This window comes from Drosophila simulans, chromosome 2L (assembly GCF_016746395.2).
Source record: "Drosophila simulans strain w501 chromosome 2L, Prin_Dsim_3.1, whole genome shotgun sequence".
Taxonomy (NCBI): domain Eukaryota; kingdom Metazoa; phylum Arthropoda; class Insecta; order Diptera; family Drosophilidae; genus Drosophila; species Drosophila simulans.
The window spans coordinates 14597772-14620165 of NC_052520.2; the positions used below are offsets into that span (position 1 = coordinate 14597772).

Sequence of the window (22394 nt, forward strand, 5' to 3'; positions counted from 1 at the left end):
GAAAGCTGGAAAACTGGGTGGTACAGAAATGCTTAAAATGGGTGGAGAGATGCTCCTGCGTGGCACGGATAAAAGCTTATTTACAAAGATTGTGTTAATGCAGCCCGCGGCTATGCAGCACGGACTTTAGTGGCGTCATTTCAGAGTTTTTCCCCTTTTTTTCGCTGCAGACACCGACACAGATAGGAAAAAAATATTGGGATAACAAAGCAATCGGATGGAAAAAAATGAACAAAAAGCAAGGATTGACTTACTGAACTTAATTAATTGATTTTATTGATCGGGAAAAAAATACTTACTTACTTAATACTTACCACTATGAAGCGAATCATTATATATTAATACTTTTTTAACTATTTTTCTCATTTAATCAAACCTTCAAGTTATGCAAGTAAGTTAGACAATTCTGATCTTATGAGAAGAAGAATGTTACTTTTTAAATTTATGAATTTATTTTGATAACGATTTATGTAAGTAGATGAAAATTTATCATAGTTTCCTGCTTTCGCTAATTATTCTCCAACCTATTATTCCTACCGCCATGCAGGAATAGTATAAATATAGCATATATCTGGAATATCTGTATTACATCCGCCATTACACCATTTCCGTTTCTTGAGCAATCCCTCACCAACTGTTGGATGCTTGCATTGTGCGTATAAATTATGCAGGAGTAGCAAGGAATCCATAGACGAAATCAGATTTTCCTGAAATTTGCATTTGCACCTAGGCAAAAATGCGAGATGCGGAACCAAAGCAAAGTCGTAGGGCGTCAACGAATCACGTTCCAGCAGAACCAGCGGTGATATAGTGGGTCCAGGACCACCAAAAGGCAGGAGAGCAGGGGGGCATGGGCTGCGGGCATCCCATCCACCAGAGGAGATGCCTAAGCTTAAGTGCCATTAGGCACTAGCACCGAAGGCTCCTCCCCAACCTCACGATCCCCTAGGTCGGTTCCAAACCTCTGTCTCGGGGCGTGCTACAAATGTACATAATGCATATTTAAAGAGTTGGCTGGCAAGTGCCAGAAATCGAATATTTTAACCGGGGAGTTCTGTCGGGATCTCGGTAGGCAGCAGCAAATGCCTGCAGCAGGGGAATCTCCCACTGGGATGCGAAAAACTGCCACTTACGGCGAAATGGCAACAGTTTCCCCTCTCGTGCATCGCCCTAAGTTTGTTGGGTTTTTTCGGCATTAAGCTTAAAAGTGGTAAGTTCTATCAGATATATAGTATAGTCGTTCGGCTAGTAGCTAAATGTAGAACCAAAATTGGTGCTCTCTAAAATGCCACTGAAAAGACCTTCGTATATAAATACAATAAATATAATTTCCGCTTAATATCATTTAACTCATTTGTCTTTTCACAATCAACCGTTAAGGAAAACTCATGACAACAGGGGATATAAAATCAAGGAAAATGTTTCATTGTTCTTTCAGATTTTCTGTTGTTCTGATTATCCGTCCTTGGACATTCTTGGTGAATGTTCATGCTCCTGCTCGACATGAAAGTCACATGGGAAAAAATTATATTCAATGGCTATAAATTCACCCACACACACACAATTGTATATGTATAGTAATCCGCTCCCAATACTAACTTCTTTCCGGACGTTTTTTATGTGCCTGCCACTTGAGTAATTAAATTCAGCATCGTCGTAAAGGGGGAAGCTGCGGCCATTGGGCGTGGCATTAACTCTTTTGCGGCTTGACATTTTTGCGGTTAAATGAATTTAAAACGCGCAGTCCAGCGCACAACTTCACAGGTGCCAAATGACAACAACAAATTGCCCGATTGCCTTCGCTACTGGGCAAAAGTGTTGTCCTTTCCGCTCCTGTCGATGACGATGTCGACATATGGAAATGCTGATGGATGCATTTTGGGCGCGGCCAGGAAAACGGGTCGAATCGCTGCCCATTGATATGCAAATTAAAAGGACAACTGAAACAACATAACGATCAGAGACACTCAGAAGCGGAAATGTATTTGTGGATTTTTACGAACGAATATTACAAAGCCCTCGGGATATACAGGTTTCTGAAATTACTGAAATTAGTATCGGATACCGAAGAACATAAATTCTTAATGTGCAGAAAAGAAAATTACATACAAAAATAAATAATTAAACACCATTTTCATAGAGCCATAATATGAAAAATTTAGGAGTCTCTTCGTAATTCCAAGTGGCATATACCTTTCTGAAACATTTTATATCAAATATTTTCAGTTCACGCAACCAACATTGGGTGTCCTCTGATGAACTTATTTCGACAGGACTGGCATTAAATTCTCGCTGTCTACAGCATCGTTCAGTTTCCCCTGCCTATTTTAATGTAATTTATTTGCAGCAGTAATTGTTGTCGTGGAAAAAGTTAAAATGAAAATAAAAATCGTTTAAAATCGAATGCAAATTGTTTCTTTAATTGAATCATTTAAGGGAAGCGACAGTTTGAAACGACAACATTTGACATTTAACATTTATTTTCAATAATTTGCGCTTATCGCAAGCCTGCTATAATTAAAATAGAACCATAAAACACCAATATAAATAAGAAATAATGATATGAATAATTAAATATAAAATTTTTGAAAAAGTTCTTTTTCAGTGAAATTTAAAGCACTAAAGGTGTATCTTCATATAATAAATAATACAGAAGTTAAATGTTCGGGTATAAATGTGTTAAAATATAAAATTTTAAAATGGTGCTAAAATATAAAATTGTTCTTTATTTATACATGCAAAGACAGATTAACCAACCACATTTTGCTCAGTTAAGGCTTAAACCCTTACAATAACCCATCTATGCGAGTCCTTTTAATTTTGTACAAGCAGCGGAATATAAGAAAAGACACACTCTTTTTACTACTCCAGTCTGCACAAACTAAAAACATACAGGAGCAAACTAAAAAGCTTTCCGTCGTCAACTTCCTAGGCAAGTTGCATCTCTGCATAATAAATGTGGTTTTTGACGTGTCTATGTGAGATGTAAAGGATTTGCTGACAGTTAGCGAACCTGAATTCGCGGATGTGTGTGTGTAAATTGTGTGGTGCTTTTAGGGAGTAACGAAACATAATGCGAAATGCTTCATTTGTTACAAAAACAGCATAAAGAATATAACAGGACTTCAAAACAACAACCTACATAGAAAGTTTGTTCAACTCCCACATTTCCGTGTTCCAATTGCTAGGACAAACAATTTAAATGTAGTCTACTTTAAATACTTCGCGCCGATTGATCTGTAATTATACAAGCTTGAACTGTCTGAAGATGTTACAAATTGTGGATCAAGTATGTATGTGCATCTCTTAAGAAATGCATTTAATTTTACTAATACTTAAGTTTAAACTGACCTTTTAAGAAAACCTCTAACCCTTTAAATATATATTGTTTAGCAGCCTGGCAAGCACAGTCAACACCTTTGTTTCTGGCACTTGGCCAAATAACACAGCCGAAAATTAGCGCTTAGTGTCTTTTAGATTAGACACAAGTTAGGATCCTTGCCAATTGTGTTTTCAAGTGTGTAAACACGATTAACCTTAAAAGTATTTTCAGCTGGGATCTATTTATTATCGTTTGTTTCACTTTTTACTCAGTAATCCAAAATAAATATATTATTTACTGACAACATACTTATATAAGTTAATATTGCTGAAATCGGAGATATAGTGTTATCTATTCTTATCAAATGTAGATCACTTTTCACGAATTTTTTGTTGGCTTTCGTGAAAATGAATATCTGGATTGGTCCTTTTTCTTGTTTCGTTTCGCAGCCGTTGGCGTGGGTCATATTGCCTTGTGGAAGATGTGAGGAGAAACTCATTCGCGTAGTACCAATTATCGTGATACTAGGACTGGATTCGTTTCACTGTTTGCTGCAGTTGCCCGCGAGGTCCTTGTTCTTGTTGTGATTGGGATTGTCACGGCAACTGCGATGGACACACCAGCTCCGTCACACACTCACATAGCGATATGGCCATATATGGGAATACCTCGGGAAAATCAGAGGACCCGCCGCCAAACGTTCGCATACGTGGCTCTGGCTTTTTCCGATACTGATGCTCTTACTTCCCATTTTTTCTTTGTTTTCGCTGCTTGTACATCCTACGTGATGTTAGAATTTCACTTTTGTTGCAACGCGCTGGGAGAAAATTGCAACATATTGTTGCGCTTCCTTCAGCGTCTCCCCCTTCATTTATGAAAGTGTTTTTCACGTTGTTTTCCTACGGTTTTTTCCCCGATTTCCCGGACTTGTTTTGCTCTATATTTTGATGTGCTTGTTGACAGTGGTTGAATAGAATTGAAACGAATGGTGGTAGGTTATGCTGTTATGCTTTTAATTGAAGAACAAATGCGGAAAGCCGTTAACATATTGCTGTAAACTCAAAATTATGTAGTCTTAAGCAAGAAACTAGTTCATATCTGGTTTTAATTTTTGGCCATGAGGAGACATACTTTTGACTGTTTTCATAAAAAAAGTAGTAAGCTATATTTTGTTTAAAAAAATGGTTTTCTTTTAATTTGAATAATGTCGTACCAACCCAATACATAGATACCATTTTACCTATTTGTTATGAATTTGTACTCAACATTTTGATAAATGCCCTTACATCGGGACGCAGAGCACAAGCTCAGCGGTATGACTCAAAGCTCTTCTAGTTAAGCTTTGAAATACATTTGAAATTTATTAAAAATATATTCCTCGTCTGCCATTTTCTGCTTCCTGGTACACAATCTATCACTCACTAATCTGTCACGTAAATTTGTAACGTTTTCTTGATGAAAATGCGAATGATGAACCAACATCTATATTTATTTATTCTGCCCACAATATATACATGCGGCTTTTCATTATGCGAATAAAGCAAAAACCGAAAAATAAATTCTACAAAAACCGAAGAAAAAGGGGCGGGCAAAAGAGAATCAATTTAATTTTACAATATCCGCTTTATACCTGAAACCGACGACGTGACCAATTTACTCAAGTAACAAATATTTCTGGGCTACGAGTATTTATTTTGCTGCGAAATCAACTTTCCGCAGAGGTTGGTTATCTGCGGGCAGGAAAACATTATGACACCGAACATCTGTGTCCTTGTGGTAATAGGCGTTTAGGAATAATTAAGTCATAATTTGATTTCGTTTTTATGTTCCTTTAGTTTCGGTTGCTACTTTACTAAATGGGTTTGTTCATTTAACGTGGCCTTGAAATATATTAGGTCGTTATAAATGTATATAAAATGTATTCGGTTTATGAATCACTCTTATCGTAATTACGAAGTCCAACGCTTATACTTGTTATAAAATAAAACATATGCTTTTTGTTTAATGTGAACAGAATACTTTTTAACAACTTTCTGACTTTCGACTATTTGATTATGAGTAATTTATACCATTTTTTATGATTTTAAAACGAAATATCAATGTGTGGGCTCTACACCCACGTTGTGCCGTCTAGACAGTCTAGCTTTTTGTGCGTCCAATGAAACAAAAGTAAACATAAACAATAATAATATTAAAAAAATTTATTGTTGCCTGTCAAGAACTTATTTTCTGAGTTTTTTGCAGGCATTGCGCTTACAAAGTTTAAGAAAACGATGTGTTCGTGAACAATTGTTTTAAAACACATGCAAGTTAAGGACTTCTTAGAATTGTGATTGTTAGAAGAGCAATAAGAGTAATTTTCCAGACAGAATCATTCTGCATACGCTCGACACAAATCCCATTCCTCTGTCTCAATTAACATGCATCCAGGACGACACTTTCCTTCTTTTGTCTCCTCCATCGTCTAATCAGCGCCTTTGTTGGCCCTTTCACTTGCATTGCTCTTTTCAGTTTTGGGGATCAGACGGATGCACTCTGCCAAAGGCATTTTTCAATGACTCTTCACTATAAAGTCCTGGCAAAGGTGAAATTGCAGACCCATTTAAGGGTTGTTAGCCCCCTTTTCACAGACCATTTTTTTTTGCAGCTTTTCCACCTTCTGCCGGTTACTCGAGGTCGCCGCTGCTAGGGAAGCATTGTCAAAAATTCATTATTGAACACTTTCTGCCTTCGACGGAGATGATAGTACGGGAATATGCATGAGGTTACCACACAGGGGGTGTGGATGGGCAAGTGCTTTTGCCGAAGAGCATTTGGCCAACTGAATATGCTCGTCGTTAATAATTCAAGAGCTTTTAATGCCATGAATATTCATCAAATTTTGAGCATGATTTGATTTTATTGCGTATTTTCAATGACGTGGCAAAAAATCCCTCACGTTCTATTAAGGGGTTAGCCACTATATTGGCTGCAGGCTTAAATATTTGGGCTTAAGTGCAAGCAAACGGGCTTGGAGCATCTATAGCTTCGGTAATTTTGGTTTTTTGCTCATCAACTTAACAAAAATTAAAAATTATTCAATGCAACATTCAGGTCAGCATATCAGAAAGTAGTTTGATAAGCTACCATGGCCGTACTCTTATTTTATGACCTCTTAAATATGATAAGAACACATTATTTGTAAGAGGCCTACCATAGTATAGGATAAGAATTATTCCAATCGAATTCCGCCTCTTTATCTGGCTTTGGTGTCACCTGGATCCTATCGTTGCCGTTCTGCGTCAAAAATATACGACGGATAAAGTCGATATGGCCCATGACATCAGTATATACACTTGGTCTCTGGCACCTTTGGTTAGTTATGGCTATACCTACTTGAACAAAGCGGTATACACCTCTATATCGAACCATTGCTCCCACAGGACCACCAGTATCGCCGATGCAAAGATTGCTGTTCCAATTTCCGGCACAAAACTGATTGCTCAAAACGCTGCCAAAAGCGCACATTTTTGAAGGCTGACGCGAAATGTCCAGTGTCCTGAGCTCATTGCTGTCATGCATCGATTCAGTTCTTCCCCATCCAGTGCCAGTTAACACTTTAATGATATCGATATGATGTTTCCACGACACATCCCACATAATGCAAATAGGTCTGATGTTCGCTGTTAAAGAAAATCAGTTAAAAATCCATACGGTGCCTTGGAGGTCAAAAATAAAAGACTACATTTAAATATATATTGGATTTCAAACAAGCCTCACCTTTATAAACTACATTGGACAGCAGTCGCAGTAGGGCTATATCATTGGCATGCGTGTTTTGATCGTAAAGGCGGTGCTGAAAGGTCCTATCCACTTGATGCTCCTCTCGATATCCTTTTAGCTTTCTATTAAACTCGCCCAGACGAACAACGCTGCAGAGGACAACCACATATTAATTTATATTCATATTCATATTCGTTTTAACAAAACTTACATTGTGGTATTCGGAATAAGACAGTGAGCTGCAGTTAGTACCAGTCCTTAAAACAAAAATCGAATCAATATTTTCACAACTTAGAAATCACACAACTTTTATGATTAAATTAAAATTTCTTTAGGAATGTGTATATGTACTCACTGCGAGATATAAGAGTTCCGCCGCAAATGAATTGATTACTCGACGTATGCAAAAATGCCATCCAAGGACTAGAGTTTCTAATCGCGACTTTGCCGTTAACTACACGAGGTCCAAGCTTTAAGGGGGACCGTGTACCACATTCCGAATCAAGAAATTGCGTTGACCCCAGAAGGGGAAAAACTGCCAATAGCAGCAGAATGAATGCCATTCCGATTACAACGATCTCCATTGACGGAATGCCAACTGATCAGTTGGGAAAGTCGATTTTATAAATGCTTATCACGCGTACAATTCAAGGAATTTGAGATCACGCAATAAAGGCGCATTTCTGGAACTGCATATGTAGTCATTTGTCGCCATTGCTTGGTGATAAGAGGGTTGCCCTTTTTTAAATATAATCTGTTTTTCCAGTTATGCCACTGCGTTTTTTAAGAATAAGCTAAGCTTCATATGAGGCGATTAAAAAGTCATTATTTAAAAAATAATATGTAAAATAATATTGGCTGTCTTTATGTTATGTTCAAAAAACGATAAAATGGTCGATAATATTGCCTTACTATATGATGAAAAAGTGAAGCTAAATCTAGGTCAGGCAACCTAAAATACATTTGCGGAATACAATCGACGTCTAACGTATATTCGGTGTACCAGTTTTTATGGCCACACGTGGCTGTCTGTTTTGTCGTCAACCTGTCTAACAATGTAAGCTCTTATTTCCACATAACCATCCCCACATTTTTATTTCAAAACTTTTCATTTTGGCGCATCGTAAACTTGCTTGAAAATGCACCATTAAATATTATATATTGATAGATGCATATATCGATGGTGTGTGGTTTGGGGTACCTTGTGCCATCATCGATTTTTCTACTACCCAGAATATAATAAGCCTGATAGACAGAACAAAAAAAACGTAGCTCCTAACCTAATTCACAGCTAATCACTCTGATTACTTTGAGTATTCAGTTCAGGCCCATTAAATGGCTATTTGCTTATCAATGCCGTCTCAACCCATTGGAGCACCTCTCCAACACCCCACCCCAATGACCTGTGACCCTTGACACTCACTCATCAACTGCTGCCCCTTATTTGACTAACTCCAGTCATTTTGGACCTCGGACCTAAAGGCCCATCCATGCATGGAGTACGTGAGACAAGACTAAGTGTCACCAGCTAGAATGCAAAGCAGGGAGCTTCGTCAAATGAAATCAAATGATTTGCCGTGCAGCTGATTTATGTTTAATTTATAGAGCATACTCCAAGGGGCAAGGCCTGACCGGCATGCAAATAAATTTCCAGCAGACCCAATCCGATGAAGACATAAACTCAAACTGACACAGAGCGGCATGGCGAACGAGGCCCAAGCGCCACGAGAACATTTTTGGGGAAATGAGAGAAAATGGGGACAAAAGAGAGCCGATTCAGCGAGTCTAGGGAAACAGCTGAATGTGGAGAGGCGGATAATGTTGACCAAGTTTCTGCTTGCGGTAGGCCAAGGAAAAATCGGCTGCCAACGAAGCCAATAAGTGGAGCAACAGACAGGCCAACTGGAGCTAAAAGCCGGCAAAAGGACTCTTAAAAACCCGCATATAAGAGAGCAGAACATGTATTCGAAGAGAGAAAGAAAATGGTAAAATGGTATAAATTTATAACACTTTTATACGATTTGGCGATGGTTTGGTAATTTACATTAAGTCTAAAGGATTGGGCCAATGTTAAATAACTTTTTAATATAGATAACGGAACAAAATTCGATAAATAATTTTCAAAATATAAGTGTCATTTTTTGCATATTGCCTCCCAATCAAATCCTATGTAACTATGAATACAAAGCAAGCAAAATTATAATTCGTTAATTTGTAATTATTTTATTATTATTAAACATTTAACAACGAAAAATTTAAAAAGCACAATTCAATTCAACGGATCTTGTTCCAACCGCTCAGTTCTTCTTCTAACGAAAACGGCATCTATTGCAAATAAAATTCAGGAGTCGATGGCTGGTACATTTGGCGGGGGAAATGTGGGGTGCAGCAAATCAAGAGTGCCAAATTCAATTGCAAATAGTGAAACACATTGTTCTCGTGTCTCGCTATTTCGTTGAACATTTTTTAGTTTTTATTATTTTTCGCTTCGTTTCGATGAGAGATAGAACAGCGGAACGGAGGGCCGTCATAGTAAGAGTTAGAGAAACGTCGTCGACACTGTGGGAATTTATTGAAAATGCTTCGATTTATGTTTAGTGCGATATTTGCATTTTGGCTGACGAACGGAATGGCGACAAATGCAGCAGAAATATGTTTTCAGCTATAAATGTGTTAGCGGGGGGAGATGAAAATACAAGGATACTTGCAAATAACTAGATGGGGGTGGAAAGGGATGTCGCCAGGGGAATGCGATTGTTTGCGATGACAGGATAGATACAACCTTGAGCTCCTTTTTAAGGATTATTATTTGAGGTGTGCAGAACATCTTGCTTAAGAGGGTAGTTCCGTTATCGTGGCATGTTTAAAATGCATGTTTATTCCATAACTTAAGAGCTAAAAAATAACTGTATACCTTTCTGCCAGTTGGAAAGTGGAAAGCGCGAAAGCAGCATCCATAAAAAGCAATTCGACTTTGCGGCTCCTGGAACTGATTGTAAGAGATGCCGCAAACAAATGAAGTTGTCACCAGTGGTTATATACATACATATAGGCAGACCGCGAAAAGCCGCAAACGGAAAATTGAGCTGGCGAGTGGAAAAAGGAAATGGGAAATACTGCACTCGCAGTCCCACTAACGAATAGTCTTTAATCTTCTTAAGTGAGACTGCCCTCGCATCGGGCACAGCTGCGGTGCCAGTGGAGGACTGTCATCAGTGGAGAATGTGAGTTGGTAATAAAGCAAGCCAAGGAGCTAACTCGCCAAGAAGCATTCAGATCCTTCTATAGCAGCTTTTATAGCTCTCAGCTTTCTTCCTAAAACATCCCTGGTTCAGATGGTATAAACAGCTTATTTCGATTTACGTAGCAAACCTTTGATTGATTACACCGAATTTGGAAAACTCAACGAATATCCATATGGGAATCATTTGACCGCTGGTTCTATCATCCCAAGTTTATTTTTCTTCTGCAAAACAAATTTGGGAACAACTAAACTCATTACCAGGTTGTAGCCTTCCCTTTTCTTGTATGTTGCATATACTTTTCTGGAAAACTAGTGTTTACTATACTGTGAATTACAAACGTCACAGAGATGACTTTATTACAAATGGTCGCAGCTATTTAAAAATCAATATTTATTGAGCTCTAAAATAAGTTATAAAGTATATAAGTGGTTTATATTTTAGATCAGAACTTATATTTACCAAAAAACGAAGGGTTAACTCATGATCAATGGGTATTATATAGCTGCTTCCTTATCCTTCATTTCTTTCTGCTGGTTTTGGTTTCGTCTCATGTAGCATTGGCTTTGCATGCGAACAGGGCAGCGAAAGTAATTACTTTAATGCGACCATTTGCCGCTTTAGTTGCTGCTGATGTAGCTTCTGCTGCTGCGAGTTGCTGCGTTGGCCGAGATAAAGATAAACTTTTGCAATTACAAGAGGCGAGAGTGAGCGAAGCAGAAACAAGCAATTGGATGGGAGAATGTAAGTAGTCGCAACCCGATAGCATCGAATCGAGTTTACGTTTAGTGCGTTGCGTTTCCCATTGGCATTGGCTAATTAGCTGAAACAGCGCCCCGACTTTTCCCCAAAACCCCAACTTAAATTATGCCCACTTAAATGGACTCTAAAGTGAGAAGACTTTAAAAGTTGTGCCCAACTTGCGAACGTTGAAAATTTCTCTGTTAACATATGCAAAGGAAAAAAAATCAGAGAGCCGGCAAAATGCTGTGTGCTTCGACTTAGGTGGGTCCGCCTAAAAGAACTTTTGATGACTTTTTGAAAGTTTTACGCTTCACCAGAAGTAAAACGCAAATTACCCGAACCGGCATTACTTATGGCCAACAATAACAAGAGCAAGAAGATCGACATCCGGCAGGAGCTACTGCCAAAGATATAAAGTTGTGACCCTCACTTCGCTCCTCATCATAATTTGATGGTCGAGACTTCGGGACTTTTGGTCCCCAACAAGTGAGTGCAACAAATGAGCCAAAATTGCGACTAATTGGGCCACAGCTCGGGGTGGCTCTAATGTAATGGGTCAATTGGTGGGTTATGCAAGCTTAAAATTTAAACTTAAGGTAATTGACATGTACTTATGTGTATTTATTTAATTTAATTTATTAAAACATAAAATGTCGTTCACTTATAATCAATCACCTTTAATTGCGAGCGCTAATTATAATCATTTTATTGTAAGTAGATGATAATTATTTCAGCGTTATATGAGCCAAGCGGAGGTGATGAATTGCAACGTTAATGAACCCAACTCCACATATACACGCGCTTTAATTCAATATTCCACCGCGGGCCTAAGCCGCAGTTCGAAATACAACTGGTATACGAAAGATAAAAACTCGCCGCAGAGTCACATGCAAAAATTCGTGGGCATTTCGATGTTTTTTCTAGCTGCTCCTGCTGCCGCTGACCAACCAAACATTTTGTTTGTGCAAAAATTCTGTGTGATTTCCCCACGGAAATTGATGATGGTGTTTGCTGAGTCGCAAACGTGTTGGCGGAGCTAAGCGGGATGAGTTTGGGGACAGGACAGCGCCATCCCGTCGCTGGGCCCACCTACAGTGAATTTGTCATTTCCAGTTCTAAACGTGCGGACAAACACTGAATCACTCGTGCCCGAGGTTACGGGGATACGACGATACGGGAATCGGCATTCGCAGAGGGCCGGACAGACCCACCAGGAGATGGAACACGGAAACCCGAGCCAAGCTGTGCCTGCCCAATGCCGATTCCAGTGTGCGTTGCTCATAGAGATGATTGCGTGAAGCGTACTTTGATAATGGAGATAAAATTACTATTGCAATTAAGCTATTCAGTTTATTACCAATAAAATGTCTCTTTGTGTAAATAATCGAACGTGTAATTTGAAGAACAGAGTTTTGCCACAAATGTGGTTTATATTTGTAAGCTTATAATATTTTAGCTTATCAATCCATTTAATATTAGAATATGACCTATAACATTTAATCTTTTGATTGTTGAATATGTATATTATTCTTGTGACTCCACATGTTATAAAACTTTTAAGTAGTCTTAGTAGTTAGTCAGCACTTTCGATGATCCTCCTTTATATAGGCTCATGATCGCTGTTCAGCCATTCGTGAGTCCTTCTCTTGTTTGGGCTTCTGTTGGCATGGTTGTCAGCAGCCGTGCCAAAGGACTGGTGACTGGATTCAGCTCGAGGACGAGGACGAGGACGACGACGAGGACCAGAGCACAGTGCGTGTCGCTTTAACAAACCGGAAGTTACATGCGATGTAATGAAAAAGGACAGGGCGGAAGTCGCAGCGGGGCTCCCCATTTCAGCAAGGGGGCCCAGTGGGCCCGGTTCTGATTCAGGACCTCGAACTACGGCCCTTTCCGAATGAGTTTGCTTTAACGCTGCTGGTATTTATAGACAATTGGTTCGTGATTGTTGACAGCGCTCAGCGTCCCGCTGAACTCTCCACGGACCCGGCCATCGACATACACCATCGACCACTCGAATCGAATTGACTCGGCTGGGCTCGAGTCAGCTCTGCCCTGGCAATTTTTTGCATGCTCCATAAAAATGGTACAAAATATGGTTGACTGTGGGCAGAGGCGAGTCGGAACCAGATGAGTGGGTTTAAGTGAATGGTTGCGCACTGCATGCAGGAAATAGCGGGCAGTTTCCCATTTAGGCAATTGAGTTAGGCCCCGAGGCCCAGGAATAAATCAGTGAAATCTGCAAAGGATTTTTGGTAGAAAATTGCATTCAACACGAACTGTATATGAAAAAAACAACGTCAATTTTGACGGTCGCAAAGCTCTTAGACGAAATATTTTGTAAGGTGATTTTATGTTAATCTATATTTGCTTAAGTCTACACAAAAAGAAAAACGAAATATTAATCAAGAACACAAAAATTATAGAATATCCGATGTTCAATTAAACTGTCTCCAACTTTACGATAGCTCAGAAAAATTTGTCAGTTTTAATTTCAAAATAATTAACTCCTACAAAATTTTTGTGTTCAAAATTAATTTTAATTTGATCCCTTTGGCCAAAATATGTCGGAAACAAATAATACTTGTACAAATGACATCGCGCTGGAGAAAGAAGAATCACTAATCGATAGCAGTTCTCTGAAGACTCAGTCAGATTTCAGCACTTCAGAATTGGAGGCAATCGTGAGGAACACCGTTAAAGAGATTCCAACACCTCCAAACTATGTCGACCTAACTGTGAATAGCATTGTAAATGCAATTCTGCCCAAAATAAAAAACAAATATGATGCGATCGAAATGAAGGTTGATAGTATCCAAAAATCTCTGGACACGTATAGCCAGCAAGCGGAAGCAATGGATCGGGATATAGCTGAAATATTTTTGGACTTGCACACTATTTATAATAAACTTGAAAAACTCGATAAAAGTGGCAGTAAGTTATGCAGCACGAAAAAAGCAATGTTTTTAAGACATGTTAAGAAGTCTGAAGACTTGCTGATCCGTTCGCGCCATTATCTCACAAACGATCCCAAAGAGTTGAGTGCCCATCTTGTTGGTCCACCAACGGAAGTCCCATCGACTCAAAAGGTACGTCATCGATTTCAAAGTTAATAAGCTCAACTAACAATCGCTATCAAGGAGCACACATCAAACTCGAACCTCAGGACCGCAGGAAGTATCTAAACCATCGTCTTTCTTATCAAAATGTTAATGATATTCACCTCAATGGGTAAAAAAATACTTCATGGACGCAAAGCGCAAATTAAATTTGGACTGCAACTAAAAACCATTTATAAAATTGTCAACTATTTATAACAAATATCTTTTTGAACATTTTATAAAATTCACTACGTTGGATAGCCTGACTTAACTGTGAATAACCTGTAGGACCTTTCAATTCTACCTTTTTCAATTGCAAGTCTCACTTGCTCCCCAATTTCTTTGTTATCTCTCTGTTTTTCCTTCAATGGCTTTGTAAACAAAGCAAAGTGCAAATTTATGTGGTAAACCACTTGAAATCGAACATTTTTTCCATCAGAGGAGATGCCTTGAATGCAAAGCTTTGATTGTTGCTTAAAATGTATCTTGAACTGTATCTGTATCTCACTTCTTGCCCTCACCGAATTCGAATCCGAGCCCGCAACTGTTGTGCAAATGTAAATGTTGGCAAAGTGGCAAGTCAGGTGGTTGGATGATGTTCTTCATTCCATTCCATTAGCCTCAAGTTAAAGCTTTGGCTGAGCTGATGATTGTTAAAGTCGAAATGTACATTTGAATTTGGGTCTAAACCGATATACGTCAGGTGTGTGAAAATTGAGCTTAATCAGTAGTTATTTTGCCTGCCTTAATTCATGTTCCCCTCACGATTTGATATAAGCAGGTTTAGCTAACTCCATCGCTGGTTGATATTGTTCAGGCAAAACGGGGTTAATTCGATTATCGTCAATCGGTGTGTGGTAGTTCTTAATTGATTTGAGCAAACGCTGCAAACGAGATTAATTGATGAGACAGGGAAACCGAAGCCCAAATGGGCAATGCCAAAGCCCCCAATCTAAAATGGACAATTCAAATTGAATGTATGCCCATTCAGAGATCCATTCTAAATTGTGTTGTCTTCTTTACTGCAGCAGGTTGTGTGCACTCAAAATAATAGAGCGCAGCATAGAGCAAATACGACAAAGGGACAAAACGCAAACTGAAAGCTAAAAACTTGGTAGGAGGATCCAAGGATCTCTGACTGCTGTGCCCTGCCTGTGTAATAGCAGCGTTTACTCAATTTTAGTACGTAGTAAACGTATTTCTTTTATGGCCCCGTAGGTTATTTGTGCATTGCTCTGACTCGCTGGCACGGTCTACATTCCGGGATGCTAGCGTACATTCAGACAAACAATTCAGAAAAGATATATATCCCTGACACAATAAACGAAGTTCGTTTCCTGAGTGGCCATTTTACTGCGAGGCCTTTCAGTCGGAGTGGCCCCACCCAAACCATCTTTCCCAGCTACTCAACCCCTATCTTGGGGCCAGAACTAAGCAAATATTCGCACACAAATATGATGAAGTATCGGGGGAGTGGGTGGAGGTGGGCAGAGTTGGGTGTATATGTTTGGATTCCTGCTTCTGGTTTGCTTTTAATTGCTTTCAAGTAAACAGAGTGCCCCTTGGTAAATGGGAACATAAATATAATTGCCAGGTTGGTTCGCATTGCTTTAAAATTTCCACTCTTGAGGCCATATGTGCCAGAGTCAAACATTTGCCTGTCCAGCTTTCCTTCCTTAGTTCCAGTTGCTAGAGGCTTGGGTTATGTTTTGCACTGCCGAAGGTGTTACTTAATTTAATACCGTGATTTGTTTGCCACCCTGATTATTGTGGTCGCCATTCTGGGCCTTTGATTTGCCTCCTAAACTGGCAAACACAACAAGCGTACTCAGCGAGAACGAGCAATCTTCTTGGTTGGAAGTACTAATGTGTCATTTTCATTATTAATATTAAGTTAGAAGTAAATGAAAAATCGGAGATTATTAGTCATAAAATAAAATCGCTTTATGAATTATGTGCAGCATTTAAAGCATTGCATTATTTTCTAAACTATGTTTGTGGTATTATTATTTGCATATAATGCAAATCACTTATGTTGCATTGTGTTATTTACATAACTGCCAGCCCGCAGTGTGAATGATTTTTCGCATAGTCCTTTTTTGTTGCTGAATCGCCTTTGGGAGAGTATTGGTCAAGTGCCAGCTGCATTAGGCCATAAATTTGCCAAAAAGTAAACAGTAAACATTTTATTGTTGTTCGTTCCCGCACAACCCTCCCATTTGACTGTTTTAAATAATTATTTAACATTTTACATTGTTTAGCTGGCGTTTTCGTGTCGCTATGCGGGCGAGCTCGTTGTAGGGGGGCGGCTTTTGTTTGTTGTAAAGATTTGCACGATTTGCATTTGTGCCAAAACGATTCATGAATGATTCATGTGCGCCAGACCAGAAGCAGATGTCGACAATACTCATCCCAGTTCGATTTATGCATCGGGCACGTGCCAACCGTTTGTCAGTGATGACGGTGATGCTTTAAAAGGATTTCAAATTTTATAAAAGGGGCTCGCTCAGAGATGCGTACCCGAAAACAAGTGGTACGCATTCTGAACTTTCAAGATTTAGCTTTCACTTCATAGATGCCTACTTTTTGCGGCAAGGCTTGATTTTTCTATCACTAGCAATCGTAGGATATACATAAACCAAATCAAAACATGCCGGTAAGTTACAAATTTTGAATTTTTGTTTCATTTATTTTCATTTGCTCAACAGAATTTCATTTGTTAACAGATAATAGCCAACGAGACAATAAGGAACAGAAAAGAGGTTAATGGTCAGACAATTAAGAAAACACCCACTTGCAATGTAAGCCATGGTCTAGGTCGAAGGCAATCGCTGACTGGCGTCAGCCAGAAAGTAAAAAATGTCAAAAACTATAAACTTAGCGAGGAAGGTACAACGACCTGGCTAAATTGCCATAGTCAAACTATTGGCGTACAGAAAAAACACATCACGGACTTGGGAATAGACGTAAATAATTTTTTTGAAGGACCGGTCATGAAAAATCGTCCGAAACCTTTAACTCCGAAAAACAACATTTCAGATACACGATATGAATCGAAGTTGCGTAATGATACCAATGATCCTGGATGTTATAATAATATGGTAACGCGGCAACAACCTAATAAAATATTCAGCCACGAAAATAAGCTACATATTCTATTGAATCCCGAGATTGTTAAACCGATAGATAAAGGCATTCTAGACAAGTTAAAGAAATTGCCGCGACGCGCCAGTAAGTCCCGAAATTGCCGAGTGCAGAAGAGTAACACAAGTCATTTATCGAAACCTTTATATAGCACAACCAAAAGAAGAAGTGAAATAAGGATGTCTAAGGAAAATCTTGAATATGATAATATAACACTGTGCAACTTTGAAGACATAATACCCAGGTATTATCAACTGTATAATGACAGTGAAAAATGCTACAGCTCTGACACAGGCAGCGATGACACGATAACAGAAAGCAGTCTACTAGATAATAACGATATCTTCACTTCAGAGGAAGAAGATGATCAAAGTCGGACAGGGTATGAATCGGGTATATCCACAGGTGATGAAGATCAATATGAATTTGATAGTCATGGGCAACTGCTTGCAGAGGATAAGGATGATAGTGATATCTTTCTATCCAAGGAAGAAGTTTACATCCAAGGACATAAGGCGAGTGAATTGACAAACCACTCAAAAAAAGACGAGAGACTGCTTCCGGAAAATTACTTCATTGTAGACAACGATTTCAAAAATGATGCACAGTATGGCGAAGACATTAAATGCATCGATCAACTATTCCGTGGGGTCAATCCAACTTGGAAGGTACGACAAGCATATGTGACCATTTTACAAATTGCTACCCCTTGTTGGCCTCACATGGATGCCTCACTATTGACGACAATTCTGTTAAGCTGTGATAAACAGTTGACAAACCAGGTCAATCATATTTGGATGGTGCATAAACCATGTGTGTACATTTTGCAAGTTATTCGCCCTAGTCGGCATCATTCTTATGCATCACATCTGCATTTTAATATGGCAATTCGTCCCGGAGAGTGGAACAACTATGATGATCCCCATCCAACTCTAGTGGTGACAATGCAGTTAAGTTCGCTGCTATGTAACGAAGAGGAGGAATCATACTTCGAACAGACGCAAGAGGAAATGTTGGCCGATGGCTCCAATCATATAAGCCCTATGGAAGTGAACCACTATAAGCAGTTAATGAATAATATTTACCGCAGAAGAATATTGCTTGAATTGCGGGTTGAAGAGGAAATGCCCAATGCAGATAGGCGGAGGGAACTTGTGATATTTGAATTCAGCGTAATATGTAATATCTTAAGTGCAATTGCCATCACCACTTCGTTCTTAATCTTTCAAGATATATTTTCGGTGCGACCGAATCTAACGTTTTGGCAGAGAATTTTGGTATGTTTTGGTATCGATAAATCTGATAATTTCAATTATATTTTTTAAATAAATAAAATAAGACCTGACAAGAAGTATTTATTTGAGTTTAATCTTGGGAAAAATGTAAAGGTAAATCCCCTCCACCCGTTTATTAAAAGTGACTTTTATACGTTTTGTGCCCTTTTTGCGAAATGCACGTGTCTCAGAAACAAACTTTTTAAGTATTTAGTACCAAGTCGATTACGAGTATTTCCCGCTTAGTCCTTTTTCCAAATTCCCCGGTTTCAGATGAAGATGGAAATGGCAGCCTTCCCGACAGCCAATCGCGCCAGTGAGCGTCAGCAAATGCAAATTTAATGGTCTATGAAAAAGGTAGCCGGGCAAATGCTTTTAACCACATCCGCTGCTATTAGTTCACCGTCGGAACCATCAGAGCCGTTGCTAAACAACAAGAGCGACGGATAACAATGGAAAATGACGCCAGTAGAAATGCGAAAATCAATGCGCATTAGTGGATGGTGTTATTTCATCTTATTCTGCTGGAGAATTGGCCATATCCCTAGCAAACCCTAGCGTAAATTTTAGATTAGCCGAACGGGATGTGAAGCTCAGGAACCACCGCAAAAATGTACCAGTCTGATGAGCATTGAATATCTAATGTCTCGAAAGTGTACACTTGAGTATAGGTTTGTAATGTTGAAGAATATTTAAGGTGGGTACACTTGCCTAAACAACCAATGTTTTTATGCCGGTTCGAGATATTCTGTAGTATATAGAGGGTAGCCAAATAATGCCAACAAAGCTAAGCCTGCGCTATGGATTGGTTTTGTGCGCTGCAATCACAGAATATAGGTGTGTGTCCAACCGACATTTACGGTAATTGTTCTGCTTATTCCTGTATAGATCGCCAAACTGACAACCGACAACGACCGCAGTCAAATATGAGCAATGGCCCGGATCGGATCACACGCTTTCAAGCAAATGCTGACTGGGCGGAGGACGCTCGTCAGCTGCAATCCGCAGAGGGGATTTGTGTGTGTCGCTTTTTCTTTGGCATTTCCTGCCGTGTCCTGTTATTCGTGCATGCAATCCAAAACACACAGATACAAGCACTGCCACACTCACACTCACAGCCAGAACAACCTGACTACTCACACAGATACAAGCACAAGCACTCATTGAGGGGCAATGCATTCAAGCGCAAATTAAGCTTGACAAGCAAAAATTAAACTGTGTGTATCTGTGTGGCAGGGTGTATTTGTATCTGGTAGATACATTCCGCTCTCAGTGTGTGTCTCCATGCTTGTTGGGCAAAATATAATTTCTTCATGTTCAGTTCATTAAACAGAGCAAACCAACTCGGAAAAGCACTTACCATGAATAGATTTTAAGGGGCCCAACAGCCATACAGCTGACGAGAAAGCCAACGAAGGCTAGAGAAATGGTCTCCCCAATTCAAATAAATATGCAAATCGCAAAATGGTACGATACAAATGAATTTGAAATATCACTGCACTTCTTAATGAACTATTTGTGTTTGCGTGTTTTGCTTTTATTTGTTTAATTCGAAGCTGTAGAATTGCTGGCATTATGTTTTCAATTTATTTGTGCCAAACAATTGCATCTTCAAAATCGCTTGTCTGTTTAGGAAAGTAAATTATTTTCGATGTTAGTTAATTAATATTTTATAATCAGTGCTCGCTTTTTACCATATCTTTTTATACTTCTTTTGATAACTTAGTTTTCAGCAGCAATGGACAACCAATTATGTGTAGTCTTTTCGCTTAGAGTTTGGTTGAGAAATTGAAGAAGAAAAAAGAAACCAGACATGAATTCATCATGCCAAAGAAAAAGGCTCTGCGGCAGATAGAAGATAATACAATATTACATTTTGGCTGGCCGAGGAAATGACAACGCAGGAGCCATTGTACCGAGTTAGTGGCGTCAAATCACTTAAACGCCGCCCAGACAAAGGCCAAATCTCCGGCAAAAAAATCTCGAAACCGATTGGCGTGGCCGAAAGCAATTCCCAACGATGACAGCCACAAAGTGATGAACTCTGTTTTTGAGACCGGTTGTCAAATGAGGGTCATCTTCTACATTATGTGCGCTGCTATATAAAAATGTAAGTATATATTTATGTTTCTTATTTTAGCAATTTGATACTGAGTCGCATTAACTTTGACATTCGCATGATTATGACTCTTGAGAGATTTTTCCGCCCCCTCTTCGACTGTGCATGACTTTTGCACTTTGGCAAAGTTGATGAAATTAATATTAGGCTGTACTCAAGAGCCACTTGGAAGTTGCAAGCTCATTCAGTGTCTGCTTATCAGTGGCGGGGTATTGATAGGCAAAAATCCATGCTGCGTTCATGACAGTGACGCCGTATAAAAGTCAAATGATGTGGGATGGTTATTTAAGTAAAGATATATTAAATAAAGGTATTTTATATGTACTCATTAATCAAAAACTAAGATAATATAAGAATTACGTCACTACATTTAATGTTTCCCCAAAATACCTCTCGTATTAATTTGTAAAAAAGGAATTTATAAATAAAAACCCTTACAGATCGATTCTTGAGTGCTCACCTCAATACCAAATATGCGCCACATTCATGATTTGAGAATCACATTGGCCTGATTACACCAAGTCAAACATAAAATTCTCATCTGGTGATGTGCCTCTGTAAATACTCACTAGACAAATGCTATCTATATGCAATCAGCAAATATGTGCTCAAAGGACCTCGGCATCAGCGCTACAAAGCCCATAACGAAGGCATCTCATCCGTCCCATCTTTTCAATGCATTATGCAGGCACTTTTGCAGGCAAGTGGAAATTATGTCAAAACAAAACGTGCAAGTCAAGTCACTCGTTAGTCTGAGAGGCATTTCAATTAAAGGTTCGCAATGTGCAAGATGGCATAGGAACACATCCAGAAAAATACACATAAATGAGAATTGCGGGTACAAAAGTTCAACTAATACGATATGCACAGAAGAGTGAAATGTTCAGTTGGCGGTATAAAAACACTCCTAGTTTTCCAAAATAAGCCAGCTAATTTGGGCACTTTGTTAAAAACAAATTCACTGCAATTTGAATTTTATAATAATAAATGGATCCGATTATATTATTCTTAATTTGTGTTTGATGACACAAAAATATCTCAAAACATGTAATTTTATTTTAGTTTCCTTAGTTTTGAGTATTTATCGAAAGTCGTTTTGGAATAAAGAGCATTCATACATATGATATATCTCCTCGCTGTGCATTCGAATTTCTTTTCTTTGGTTTTTCTGTGCATACATATGTCTGGGCAGCATTTGTAAGGATTTTCCATGTCTTCCTTTCTTTCCAATGTGTCTGTGGGTGTGTGTGAGCGTGTGTGTTTGCGTGCTTTGCGAGTCGACTTCATTCATTCATTCAAAAAAAGTTAATTCATAAATCGCACAAAGCGCGCTGATACGAAAGACGCACACATGGCAACCCTTATTGCTCACAGCCCCCATGCAAAGTGCATTTAAGGGGAAGGTTGGATGCGCCAGTTGCCTCGTCTCCTGTTCAAATAAAAGATTTCTATCAGGTGGCTCTTATGGCGCATAAAAGTACTTAAATTTGTTTGACTTTTGGCCAGATCTCAGTGGCTGATGGCATGGGTTCTTCTGCCTCGTTATGGAAAACTGCTGAGGGAACTCACGGTCCTTGCAACTTGCTTAATTGTTCACCCATCGCCGAGCACGGCGACAAAAACGTTTTGTTTGCGAATACGTTTAGCGAGATTGCTCCGCTACGATATGGGATAAGGTTACTAAAT

At 39.0% G+C, this 22394-nt stretch overlaps 3 protein-coding genes across 6 annotated transcripts; 2 read left to right on the plus strand and 1 right to left on the minus strand.

Moving 5' to 3' along the window:
• Positions 1–4237: 4237 nt before the first annotated feature.
• LOC6732366 (serine protease grass) lies at positions 4238–9092 on the minus strand. Its single transcript, XM_002079451.4, has 4 exons — positions 7440–9092; positions 7296–7341; positions 7082–7233; positions 4238–6984 (listed from the first exon to the last, which is right to left on the minus strand). Exons 1-4 carry the CDS (start codon positions 7666–7668, stop codon positions 6512–6514), a joined length of 900 nt encoding a protein of 299 aa, XP_002079487.1. The 5' UTR covers positions 7669–9092; the 3' UTR covers positions 4238–6511.
• Positions 9093–13538: 4446 nt separating this feature from the next.
• Positions 13539–14437, plus strand: LOC6732368. Its single transcript, XM_016180155.3, has 2 exons — positions 13539–14159; positions 14211–14437. Exons 1-2 carry the CDS (start codon positions 13635–13637, stop codon positions 14253–14255), a joined length of 570 nt encoding a protein of 189 aa, XP_016025014.1. The 5' UTR covers positions 13539–13634; the 3' UTR covers positions 14256–14437.
• Positions 14438–16466: 2029 nt separating this feature from the next.
• Positions 16467–18658, plus strand: LOC27206557. 4 transcript variants are annotated; one of them, XM_016180157.3, is made up of 3 exons: positions 16467–16827; positions 16898–17402; positions 17467–17608. In XM_016180157.3, exons 1-3 carry the CDS (start codon positions 16822–16824, stop codon positions 17490–17492), a joined length of 537 nt encoding a protein of 178 aa, XP_016025016.1. In that variant the 5' UTR covers positions 16467–16821; the 3' UTR covers positions 17493–17608. The 4 variants fall into 4 exon arrangements, with proteins under 4 accessions (XP_016025016.1, XP_016025018.1, XP_016025017.1 ...); XM_016180159.3 differs by having other exon boundaries at positions 16468–16827; positions 16880–18658; XM_016180158.3 differs by having other exon boundaries at positions 16470–16827; positions 16898–18658.
• The last annotated feature ends 3736 nt before the right edge of the window (positions 18659–22394 follow it).